Here is a 13,044-nt window from a genome sequence, read left to right as displayed (position 1 = left end):
CCGTCTGGTTTGCTTATTAATATAAGGAAATGTAAATGATTTATAGGTTTATAAGTATATTTTATCCAATTACATTTTTGATAGTTAAGTATATTTAAATCCAAATACTTTTAGACTATTACTCTATTTTACTGGGTGACTTTAACTTGAGTTAAAAGTAAATTTACCTTAATAGAAAATGACTCAGTCATGTATGACATTTGGGTACTGTTTCCACCACTGCACTGGTTCTGTGTATAAACCATTTAGTAATAACTTTTACCCAAAGCGATTTAGCTACGATCATGCTTGCGCTTTCCCGCAAAGTATTGTTCCTAGAGATACGGAATATGCCTCTGTTAAGTGGAAACGTTATTTTCATTTGAGTTGGTTGATCAAGGACCGAAGCTTCTGCAACGAGTCGTCTGAATCAACAGTAGCTCGTTGTGGGACGAAGCAATGGCCATGCACATACACATTTTACGTATGGGTGCTCCCGGGAATCGAATTCATAATTCTTGCGTTGCAAGCGCCATGCTGTACCAACTGAGCTACAGGACCAAAGACAACAATAGCCAACGGTACGTTTCTCTCAAGATTAGAATACTTATGTTGTAGCTAGCTATACAGTAACACGTTAGCTAACGTGCTAGCCACAGTAGCTAGCCAGGGCTACATGTTGCATCCATGCCATACTTGTGACACAGTTAATTCAGGTTTAGCTCATGTCATTTGTAATAACTGGCTCTCTGAAGTTTATTTTGCTGCCACTACGGTGAACCACTCGTATTTCTGCGTGCGCCACCCTCTTTTCTCATTTCAACTATGAATCTTCGCCTCTAACCCAACAACACATGGCATGCTTCTGTCCTCGTTTACTCAAAACTGGTTCGTAGTCGCCCTCAAGAGTTTTTTTCAAATTACTGCATTTGATTTGTTATTTAAAAAAATGATTTATCCTTATTTAACTAGGCAAGTCAGTTAAGAACACATTCTTATTTACAATGTTATGTATTGCTCATCATTGGTAGCATTATTTATTTGTTGTCTTATCACATTATTGTACAAAAAAACGGAAACGTAGATAATACACCAGTAGTGATTGTTTCGAGTGGTCTTTTTAGTGGTATTGGGGATCCAGTATTGCGTCGCTGATTGCATTGATTGACAGATCATCCCTGAAGTTGTTTTATTACGTAAAAGTGCATTCACATTATGACGTTGGCTGAGTTACCGTATAAAATGCGGTAGTTTATCTCTGGTAATCACTTGGTAAAGTTTTACATGATGGGAACATAGGCTCCAGCCATACACTTTAACCATGGAGGATAATAAGGTAAGCCTATGAATTGCTAACAGAGAAGCCCCATGCAGTGGTGCAGGAACCGCTGCACCGTCTTTTTTTATGCAGGACATGCCGATAGGGATGCCGCAAGTAGTGGCAGCTGGGTGGCGGTGTGGGCTAATGTTAATTATTGTACCGCTAATATTATCATTTTTAATATTGTAAAAAAAATTATGCATTATAATAACCTATGGGACTTGTTATACATCAAACCGTGCTTCTACACCTGCATTGCTTGCTGTTTGGGGTTTTAGGCTGGGTTTCTGTACAGCACTTTGAGATATCAGCTGATGCAAGAAGGGCTATATAAATAAAATTGATTTGATTTGAAATATGATCCTTGCAAAGATAACAGCAGTAGGCTATTTATCATAATTCTACCTAAATTATTATAATAATAGGTGACTCCATAACGCATTAATTACGAATCTTGATATCAGGCAATATGATCTATGTGGATTTATAGAGAAAACCTGTTCTTTAAAAAACTAAATATTGGCCATTATAAACTGGGTGTTTTGAGCCCTGAATGCTGATTGGCTGAAAGCTGTGGTATATCAGAGCATATACCACGGGTATGACAAAACATTTATTTGTACTTTTCTAATTAAGTTGGTAACCAGTTTATAATAACTGTGCGTTGTGTCATGTGTAAGAACAGCTCTTAGCTGTGGTATATTGTCCATATCCACAAGCATTTAAAGAATGGTCTAATTTTTTCCAATCAGAGTTTAAATGAGGATGATCCACATGATCATCAAAGTTTGGAAGGTCAAGTCCAGAAAATGAAGAATGATATCCTGGGTTTAAACTATCCAGAAGATAGTGAAGTGAAGGATCCCCTGCCTCAGATCGAGCTGAAGGCTGTGACAAGGAGAAAAGTTAAGGTGAGAGAATAGACTGAGGAGAGAAAGGGAAATCTGGGGTCTTACCTGTCCACACTTTAAACCTGTCCAATATGCCATATAACATGTTGTGAGGTTGGAAGGTAAATTGTCATTACAACAGGCTTCCATCTCTTAATATTCAATCACCAATTGTTTACTGTAGCTCTTCTCAAAGGCCTGTATAGCAACGGCAACATAGTATGTCATTGGCTATTGTCTTTTTAGACCAAGAGGAAGACCAGTGCCAACAGGCCCACAGTTGAACAGAGCACTGATACTGATGCAGCTGAGATAGATTTTGTTGATAATCAGAATGATGAAGATGAGGATGAGGTGAAGAAGGATCCCCTGCCTCAGATGGAGCCGGATGCCGTGAAGAGAAAAAAAGTCAAGGTAAGGGAATAGATTGAGCCAAGATATCTTTCATATCTATAACCTGCCCCTACAGCATGTTGTTCTGAGGAAGGTAAATTGCCCATGCAATACCCTTTTATCTCCTAATAGTAAATCGAGGGCTGACCCCATTTGTTCGACAGTTTGGTCAATAGGCTGTTGGTTGACTGGGATTTCTTAAGTTGAGCAGTCGCAAAAGTTTTTTTTCTTCAAGGTGCACTTGGACACCTGTCTGATTCGCGCCTGTCTCAGTTGACTAATCCATTGCCGAGGCCACAGGGATGGCACAGTCCATCCCGCTAAGAAGTGATACTGAAATTGTATATGGTTATATTATGTTAAAATAATGGTGCAACACTAATAAATCAAATATTATTTTATAGCAAATGCGCTTTCTCCTGCATTGGATACGGTCGCTGTCCGTGGTTCTGAAACATACTCTTCAGTGCTCCGTAGAATTGCCACCCTTTCCTATGTTGCTATGTGCATAATAGCAAAGTTAACCAGCATATTGGGATTGAGAACAATGCTGCAGAGGCAGCAGCAGTAGAGATGGGGAAACAGACCTTGCCTTAGCCTAATTGTCTAAGAAAATTGAGGAGAGAGGAAAACCAACTAAATTAGGTCTATAATTAATAGCCTAATTGTTAAATGTGCCTGGCTTTGTAAATCATCCATATATATATATATTACCAGTCAAAGGGGTTTTTCTTTATTTTGACTATTTTCTACATTGTAGAATAATAGTGAAGACATCAAAACTATGAAATAGCACATATGGAATCATGTAGGTATCAAAAAAGTGTTAACCAAATCAAAATCTATTTTATATTTGAGATTCTTCAAAGTAGTCACCCTTTGCCTTAATCACAGCTTTGCACACTCTTGGCATTCTCTCAACCAGCTTCATGAGGTAGTCACCTGGAATGCATTTAATAAATTAACAGGTGTGCCTTGTTAAAAATTAAGTAAAGGAATTTCTTTCCTTCTTAATGCATTTGAGCCAATCAGTTGTGTTGTGACAAGGTAGGGTTGGTATACAGAAGATAGCCCTATTTGGTAAAAGACCAAGTCCATATTATGGCAAGAACAGCTCAAATAAGCAAAGAGAAACAACCGTCATTACTTTAAGACATGAAGGTCAGTCAATCCGAAAAATTGTGCAAGTGCAAAAACCATCAAGTCGCAAAAACCATCAAGCGCTATGATGAAACTGGCTCTCATGAGGGCCGCCAAAGGAAAGGAAGACCCAGAGTTAACTTGGCTGCAGAGGATAAGTTCATTAGAGTTAACTGCACCTCACATTGCAGCCCAAATAAATGCTTCACAGAGTTCAAGTCACAGACACATCTCAACATCAATTGTTCAGAGGAGACTGTGTGAATTAGGCCTTCATGGTCAAATTTCTGCGAAGAAAGCACTACTGAAGGACACCAATAAGAAGAAGAGATTTGCTTGGACCAAGAAACACGAGCAATGGACATTAGATGGGTGGAAATCTGTCCTTTGGTCTGATGAGTCCAAATTCCAACAATGTCTTTGTGAGAGGAGGTGTTCAGATGATCTCCACATGTGTGGTTCCCACCATGAAGCATGGAGGAGGTGTGGGGGTGCTTTGCTGGTGACACTGTCTGTGATTTATTTAGAATTCAAGGCACACTTAACCAACATGGCTACCATAGTATTCTGCAGTGATACGCCATCCCATCAGGTTTGCGTTTAGTGGGACCATCATTTGTTTTTCAACAGGACAATTACCCAACACATCTCCAGGCTGTGTAAGAGCTATTTGACCAAGAAGGAGAGTGATGGAGGGCTGCATCAGATGACCTAACATCCACAATCACCCAACCTCAACCCAATTGAGATGTTTTGGGATGAATTGGGCCGCAGAGTGAAGGAAAAGCAGCCAATAAGTTCTCAGAATATGTGGGAACTCCTTCAAGACTGTTGGAAAAGCATTCCAGGTGAAGCTGGTTGAGAGAATGCCAAGAGTGTGCAAAGCTGCCATCAAGGCAAAGGATGGCTACTTTGAAGAATCTCAAATATAAAATATATTTTGATTTGTTTAACACTTTTTGGTACCTACATGATTCCATATATGTTATTTCATAGTTTTGATGTCTTCACTACTATTCTACAATGTAGAAAATAGTGCAAATATAGAAAATCATTGAATGAGTAGGTGTGTCCAAACCTTTGACTGGTACTGCATACATGTATACAGAAATAAGACAGATATAGCTTCTGTTGCCTGTTTGAGTATTTGTTTAATAGCCTACTGATTCTGTGAGCACCAAGCCTCATTGCACCGGCTAAATGTTGAATTAAGCAATTTCACAGATTCGGCTGTTTTTAATCTTTGCTATGCTGTAATAATACAGTGTCACCATCGGGCTCTTTTTTGAGTCATTTGTGTGTCTTAATTATTTAATAAAACAGTGTGCTTAAAGCATCAGACAAGCTCAGTGCCTATGTAGGTGATTGTATTCAAACACATAGGGTGTGTCTGATATGGAAAAATACATTTTAACATTAGAACAGGATGTCTCTCGGTCTATAAATAATTTTTTTCGTCGGGGACAGCCCTATAATCATTCTTACCCTTGCTCTACTCAAAGGGCTGTATTGGAATGGCTTCATACAGTATCTACGTATATATCATTGACTGCATTGTCTTTTTAGACCAAGAGGACCAAGAGAAACAAAGTGGAGCAGATCACTGATACAGATGCAGGTCATAAATTAAACTCTAATTTCACTGAATGTAATCCTTTTGCATGTAAATGTGATTTAGTATGGACATCTATTGAGCAGAGGACTAATAGCAGAGTGCATAATCCTTTGTTGGGTACTTATCTTCACAAAGTACACAAAATTGGCTAATACATACTTGCCTTAGAAGGTTACATGTTTTCTGACTTCTTTACCTTGGTGAATGCTGCTTTGCACACAGGTCCCTCTACATCTGTGGAATTCTCTGGGATGACAGTTCAGGGGACATCTCACCAGGGACAATCTAATGAGTGTGTCTCCAGGGCCTGTCAGACCAGGGCTCTTGACCTCCCGCCAATCAATCCGGATGCTTTCAACCCGGTTATCATCCGGTTTCTGGAAAAACTTACTGAGGAGTATGTCTAAACTTCTGTTGTAGTATTTGAATGCAATGATTTTATAAATTGTATGTGTGTTGGTGTGCTTTTTGGTGCTAAAAACATCTAATTATCTCCGAAAGGCAATGGAGGCAGTTAAGCATTGGCAGGATGGACCCTGTAAGTCCCTTAACCTTGAAAATTATTCATAGATACAGTGCCTTGCGAAAGTATTCGGCCCCCTTGAACTTTGCAACTTTTTGCCACATTTCAGGCTTCAAACATAAAGATATAAAACTGTATTTTTTTGTGAAGAATCAACAACAAGTGGGACACAATCATGAAGTGGAACGACATTTATTGGATATTTCAAACTTTTTTAACAAATCTAAAACTGAAAAATTGGGCGTGCAAAATTATTCAGCCCCTTTACTTTCAGTGCAGCAAACTCTCTCCAGAAGTTCAGTGAGGATCTCTGAATGATCCAATGTTGACCTAAATGACTAATGATGATAAATACAATCCAGCTGTGTGTAATCAAGTCTCCGTATAAATGCACCTGCACTGTGATAGTCTCAGAGGTCCGTTAAAAGCGCAGCGAGCATCATGAAGAACAAGGAACACACCAGGCAGGTCCGAGATACTGTTGTGAAGAAGTTTAAAGCCGGATTTGGATACAAAAAGATTTCCCAAGCTTTAAACATCCCAAGGAGCACTGTGCAAGCGATAATATTGAAATGGAAGGAGTATCAGACCACTGCAAATCTACCAAGACCTGGCCGTCCCTCTAAACTTTCAGCTCATACAAGGAGAAGACTGATCAGAGATGCAGCCAAGAGGCCCATGATCACTCTGGATGAACTGCAGAGATCTACAGCTGAGGTGGGAGACTCTGTCCATAGGACAACAATCAGTCGTATATTGCACAAATCTGGCCTTTATGGAAGAGTGGCAAGAAGAAAGCCATTTCTTAAAGATATCCATAAAAAGTGTTGTTTAAAGGTTGCCACAAGCCACCTGGGAGACACACCAAACATGTGGAAGAAGGTGCTCTGGTCAGATGAAACCAAAATTGAACTTTTTGGCAACAATGCAAAACGTTATGTTTGGCGTAAAAGCAACACAGCTGAACACCATCCCCACTGTCAAACATGGTGGTGGCAGCATCATGGTTTGGGCCTGCTTTTCTTCAGCAGGGACAGGGAAGATGGTTAAAATTGATGGGAAGATGGATGGAGCCAAATACAGGACCATTCTGGAAGAAAACCTGATGGAGTCTGCAAAAGACCTGAGACTGGGACGGAGATTTGTCTTCCAACAAGACAATGATCCAAAACATAAAGCAAAATCTACAATGGAATGGTTCAAAAATAAACATATCCAGGTGTTAGAATGGCCAAGTCAAAGTCCAGACCTGAATCCAATCGAGAATCTGTGGAAATAACTGAAAACTGCTGTTCACAAATGCTCTCCATCCAACCTCACTGAGCTCGAGCTGTTTTGCAAGGAGGATTGGGAAAAAATGTCAGTCTCTCGATGTGCAAAACTGATAGAGACATACCCCAAGCGACTTACAGCTGTAATCGCAGCAAAAGGTGGCGCTACAAAGTATTAACTTAAGGGGGCTGAATAATTTTGCACGCCCAATTTTTCAGTTTTTGATTTGTTAAAAAAGTTTGAAATATCCAATAAATGTCGTTCCACTTCATGATTGTGTCCCACTTGTTGTTGATTCTTCACAAAAAAATACAGTTTTATATCTTTATGTTTGGAGCCTGAAATGTGGCAAAAGGTCGCAAAGTTCAAGGGGGCCGAATACTTTCGCAAGGCACTGTATATTAATAGATGTTTCAAGAAAATTAGATACAAGCCTTTTATCTATCTACAGTATCATCCACATTATCACAAACAGTTATATACAAAGAGCTTTTTAGTAGCCTACTGCTTTTCATGCTTTCCAATGTATGCCACTTTCATGATTCTCATGAACTTATGTGAGATTGTTGGTATCTCTTTGAGGAGCTTGGTTTCAGAGCCCGGCTATGCGTAATCTACCTACACTGTTTCGAATCCTACAGGTGATGAGGGCATTGCTTGCAGAGATGTGCCTGGAGATTGTGCGGTTTGTATCTGAGGCCATCCTGGAGGTCATCATCCCTGCAATTTTCCGTTTTGTACGGATATACAGCCATGTGTCTCCAGTATCCGGCAAGTCTCTGACAGAATCAGAGAGATCCTCTAGCACAAACCTGAAGGTTCGCAAGAGAGGCAGCAGCAAATCCTCAAGGTCTTGCACGGCCAAATCAAGCTCCTCTCGTAATGGGTATGTTCAGTCATTCGGTTTCATAACTATTCATAACCCATTTTGTGAAAATATGTTTTGTTATCTGTGTTACAGTTTACTCTTAATGACCAATTTAATTGATTACTGAATTATGCATTAATGTGACTACAGTATCCACTATTGAATATGGAATGCTGTATTGTTTGCTTTGTATTCTCAAAGGTCTCAGACATTGTTGCCAAATACTCAGGGAGATGGTGAGTCTATTTCATCTGAGCCACTCAGTGACTTTTTTGGGATCACTGAGGACAGTCTCCTCACTGGTGTCCAGGATTCCTTCAAAGAGTCGCTGAACAATGTCCTCTGTATCCAAAGAGAGGGCCAGGTAGACACTCAAAGTCTATCCCGGGTTATTGTTGGAGAAGTGTCAAAGAAAGTAAATTCCATCATCTCTGTGGCCATCCAAACTCCCATCTCTGGGCGAATGTCCCCTGTCATTTTTGCCAGTGGTGGTGTCTCCAGCACCAAGGTGGTTGAGGAGATGGTGTCTGGCATTTCCAACATACTTCAGATGTACATTAATGGGAAGAGTGTTGAGCAGAGTGTTGTTCTCAGAGAGGATGGTGTTGAGGTGGATATGACACATTTAACAGGACAGGTCATGACAGCCCTCAGTGGCACTGTTTTGAACTTCAGCAATAAGGAGGAAAATGAACCCGACAAGAGGGAACTGCTTTGTGTTGTTGCTGACCATATGAAGAGGCTTGAAGCTTGTAAAAGTCCTGAGGAGATGCTAAAACAAGGAGAGAGCAACCTCAATATCAAAGGTACCAAATCTAGTCTTTGTCTGTCAACACAAAGTATGGACAGACTACTCACTGAGGAGTTTCAGACCAAGGCCACTGAATCGATCCGGGAGATCGTTAAAAGATTCAGGGGTTGTGCATCATGTTGTTCTGGCACTACATCATCTAGTCCAACTCCTAGGATAGGTGAGATCAGAGACCTTATGATTGACCCTGAGGCTTCTGAGTTGGTAAGTACCTTTGTTTCAGACATGGACAATCTTACCCAGTCTATCAGGGCATCCTGCTCCCCTGCACAGAGTGAGCAGATCCTTCTTGAAAACCATCAAAGTAAGATCTGGTCTTACACTGTTGGTTGTTACTACGACATGAAAAATACGCTGAAGAGGCTCCTTACCTGTCCAGAAAAAGGGGATCTCGCAAGTACATTTGTGGAGAGCACAAAAGATTCTTTCACAATGGTTCCAACTTTGTGCCTGGACATCGGTCATTCCAGTAATGGTGAGGCTGACACATCGGACTCCATTTCTTGTAAACCACTTTTAATAACCTCCTCATCTATGAATGAACAAAAAGGACAAAGTGAGACCCCAAAACCTCTCTTGGCTCTCAAAAAGTATTTGCAAGACCAAGTTCTCCTTGACACCGCAAAAGCGATTGCCAGCCAGGTTCTAGTCTTGTATAAGACTGAGGTGATGGAGAAGTTCTCATCTTCTGTTGGAGAGTGTGATTCTGAAGAGTCTCTGGAGGCCATTCTATTTGTGGATGGCATCATGTCTGACTTGAATGATTTCACCAGTTCTTGTTCCGCCTCACCATCTGAGTTGTTAGACAGTGAACAATGTCTCTCCCATCTCACTTTTCCACTTGGTCTGCAGGACAGCACCACCAACAGTGAATCTACCCAGAGTCTTCCAGTTATAAATATGAAGAAACTCTCCAGTGTGTCTTTCCAGACAAAGGCTAGAAAGGCAGTGAGTGAAGCTCTGAGATCTGTCAACCCCTTTACAAACAGCTTACTGGGAGACTCGGAAGCATCTAAATTGCTGGACACTTTTGTAACAGATGTGGAGACTATTGTTCAGTCCATGCAGGCACATGACTCTGAAAATTTCAAAATGTCAAAAGTGAGCACCCTTTCTGCTGCTCGTATTATATATCATAGATTTCGAGAAATGCTGAGGTGGTTTCTCACTCCCTGCCAAGACTCTGTAAAGGTCATCGATGGTGTTACACCAATACATAATGAGACTCTCAAACAGGCTCCTAGTGAAAGTTTAGATTCTCAGGTGACTTGTAGTAGTGATTCTCTTGAAATCCAAGCAGACCTTCAAACCTGTACCAAGGAGGTCATTAGTCAGATCCTCACTGTGTATCACTCCGAGGAATCCATGGAGGAATGCATATCTAGCCTAAAAGGAGATACAGAAGACCTGTCCAAGCTTTTGGATGCCGTTGTTTCTCAGATTGACGTCCTTGCCGCCTCCAAATCATATTTATTTGTTTATGACTATGCTGTCAATACACAGGACAATTTGCATGGTGAGATCAACAATATTGAGGAGGAGGCATCCTCTAGAAGTCTTAAATCCACAGCCTTTGACAAACTATGTACTGAGGAGTTTCAAACTAAAGCCTCACATATGGCTGGTGGGATCCTTCAATCAGGGTTAATTGGCATTGTAAATACCAACCTTGATGGTAGAAGTGTAGAGTCCAGTAATGAAAGTGATGTCAAAATCCTTCAGAAGAGTGGAACTCCATCTTTGTTCACCTCTTCTCTGCACACCAATTCTGCAGCATCCAACATTGTCATAAGCATCACTAAAGACCTTAATAGCTTCACCCAGATGACTAAAATGTCTGATGCTTCAGTGTCTGGCCAGTTAGAGAGATCCCTGTCAGCTTCAACCCTTCCTGTCAGTGTTCACAACGGGGCCAATGTGAAAGGAAAGATCATTTGGCCAGGCACTGTTAACCTGTTCAACAATGTGTTCACCAAGGTCAAGGATTTTTTTGCCCAGCAACAACCGGTCCTCCTAGACAATGTGGTTGAGGCCCCCAAACATGCCGAATCCATATGCAGAACAGCTACTTCTACACAAATGACTTACAGTGAACATGAAGGCAGCCAGACCAGCATGGTAAATTATTCCAAAACCTTAATTAGTCAGACTCTGATGACAATCCAGAGCAGAGTGTCTATGTCAGAGAGGATGAGCACCTCAGAGAAAGGCCTCTTGACTTGTTCCATCATGGGCTCCATGTTGGAGGATGTTGACATGGTGAGAACTGATGGAAATGAGATACACCGGCCATCCTCCTCAAAGTCCTCCCTGTCCATCACCTCTGCCATGACCAGAGGGTCCCAGAGTGATTTTACAAATTCTCTTCCAGGCACTCCAGTCCCCAATGAGTGGCCTGTTGAAATCTATTGTCCTATCATTAGGAGTTCGGTCATTGATATGAGTGACTCCTCAACTCATTCACAAGGGTCAACAAATTACACAAGGCAAACCATTTCTGCCATAGTTAACACTGTTATGGAGGTCATTCCAAGAAAAGATACGGAACACATAGCAACTGCAGATGATGTCACTTCTTTTACAAGAAGACTTGCGAGACTCAGCCCCAGGGACGGTCTTCAGAACTTCTCACATGAGCTCACTGACAAAGTTTATGAGCTCATAAAAAGTCACAACACCCCCCAGGCTCTTTTTGTGCCAGCTGGCAAGAGCGTGTCTGACTCTATTCTTTTGAAGCTGAAGACAGGATTGAATGCTTCTGAAGAATCCAGGGAGTTTCCATCTGACCTTGTGTACTCCTTTGCTACGGAGTCAATAAAACGTCTGCTACAGCAGATTGTCTTCTGGCTTCCTCCACCATCACAAGGATCCGATTTCTGCCAAACTGTCATCTCTGATGGTTCTCTGCAGGACACAAGTCAGCTTATCCCGAGCTCTTCTGCCATCTCCATTAGTTCCTCACAGGTTTACTGTGACACAAAGAGCCTTTTCACCAATATAATGGTCAATCAGGTCATGGATACCTGTTCTGTGGCCTCCAGTTCATCAGAAGAATTATCAGAGTTGATGAACATAATCAATGGGTTGTCCCCAACTGATGCTGGAACACTTGACTCTGACAGACCGGCTCTCATGACCACTAGCCGTCAGTCTAGTGCCAAATCATTGCCTAGAACCTCTCTGTCTGGCAGCAGCAGCACACACAACGGTGGAACTCTGGATATTCAAGTTTTAGGAGAGGTGGAATCCAAGATGGACAACAAAGATCTGGAGATGTGTAGTGTCTCTGTGTATCCATCAACTCCATCAGCCATGGACTCTGATACACATGCATCATTTGACTCCACTAGCAATGACTACACCTCTTTGGTACTTTTACTGATTGTTAGATTGCTGTCAATGATCACCCCTATCACATTACTGGAATCCTCTGACATTGGTGAAACATCAAGAGTTCTCACAAAGAGGATTCTGTCTGAGTTCTGTGGCACCTCAGGCCTTGAACCAACTCAAGCCTACCCCCAGAATCTGAAAATCAAAAAGATTTTCAAGGCTGTCTACAAGGGGCTTCTTCAAGAATTTGGGTCAGAGAAGATGCTCCAGGTTGCAATGAAGTCAACGGATTATGCATTTGACGATGCCCTGGTCAAATCATTAACTAGGGAACTACTAACTAAATGCAATGAGGCTAGCTCTTCACCTCCCTCCATGACCCAGTTGTCATCACACAATGCACTTGGCAGTGACGAGGTAGGTAATTCTGGGCTTCCAACAACTGGTAGAAAGGAAAAGAAGAGAGGAAGATTCAGCTCTCTCTGTGGACTCAACCCAAAGGTACATATGTCATCAAAATACAAATTATAAAGATTATTTTTATTCATTACGTACAGTATGATGGTAAACACTGATACCTTTTGTGTGCAATTTCTCCTACTGTACAAATGACTGTTTGTTACCCAGTGTACAAAGAAGGTCAACAAGAAGAACCACTGCATTCCAACACCTTCCCAGAACCAGACCCCTGCCGTCAGTGAAACAGGTAAGTCAATACACTCAAATGTGTACTAAACAAAAATATAAACGCAACATGCAACAATTTCAAAGATTTTATTGAGTTACAGTTCATATAAGGAAATCAGTCAATTTAAATATGTTCATTAGGCCCTTATCTATAGATTTCACATGACTGGGAATACAGATATGCATCTGTTTGTCACATATACCTTAAAAAA

The 13,044-nt window shown here is 41.1% G+C and overlaps 1 protein-coding gene across 3 annotated transcripts in view; it reads left to right on the top strand.

Annotated features, from left to right (window-relative positions):
• The window catches only part of LOC110532439, an 82,677-nt gene that overhangs the window by 34,737 nt on the left and 34,896 nt on the right, over window positions 1-13,044 (top strand). For 2 of the 3 annotated variants that reach the window (XR_005044138.1, XR_005044139.1), the window contains exons 6-12: window positions 2,053-2,211; window positions 2,437-2,604; window positions 5,290-5,341; window positions 5,561-5,735; window positions 5,840-5,876; window positions 7,775-8,019; window positions 8,203-12,851. Coding sequence is in view for 1 of the 3 variants with exons in the window: in XM_036973984.1 (XP_036829879.1) it covers window positions 2,053-2,211; window positions 2,437-2,604 (327 nt within the window). In the remaining 2 variants the exon portion in view is untranslated. The remainder of the gene's footprint in view (window positions 1-2,052; window positions 2,212-2,436; window positions 2,605-5,289; window positions 5,342-5,560; window positions 5,736-5,839; window positions 5,877-7,774; window positions 8,020-8,202; window positions 12,852-13,044) is intronic. The other variant, XM_036973984.1, reaches the window with a different exon arrangement.

This window comes from Oncorhynchus mykiss, unplaced genomic scaffold (genome assembly GCF_013265735.2).
Source record: "Oncorhynchus mykiss isolate Arlee unplaced genomic scaffold, USDA_OmykA_1.1 un_scaffold_377, whole genome shotgun sequence".
NCBI classification, from domain to species: Eukaryota; Metazoa; Chordata; class Actinopteri; order Salmoniformes; family Salmonidae; genus Oncorhynchus; species Oncorhynchus mykiss.
Note: the sequence above shows the minus strand (reverse complement) of the source record. Positions and strands in the feature narration are given on the sequence as shown.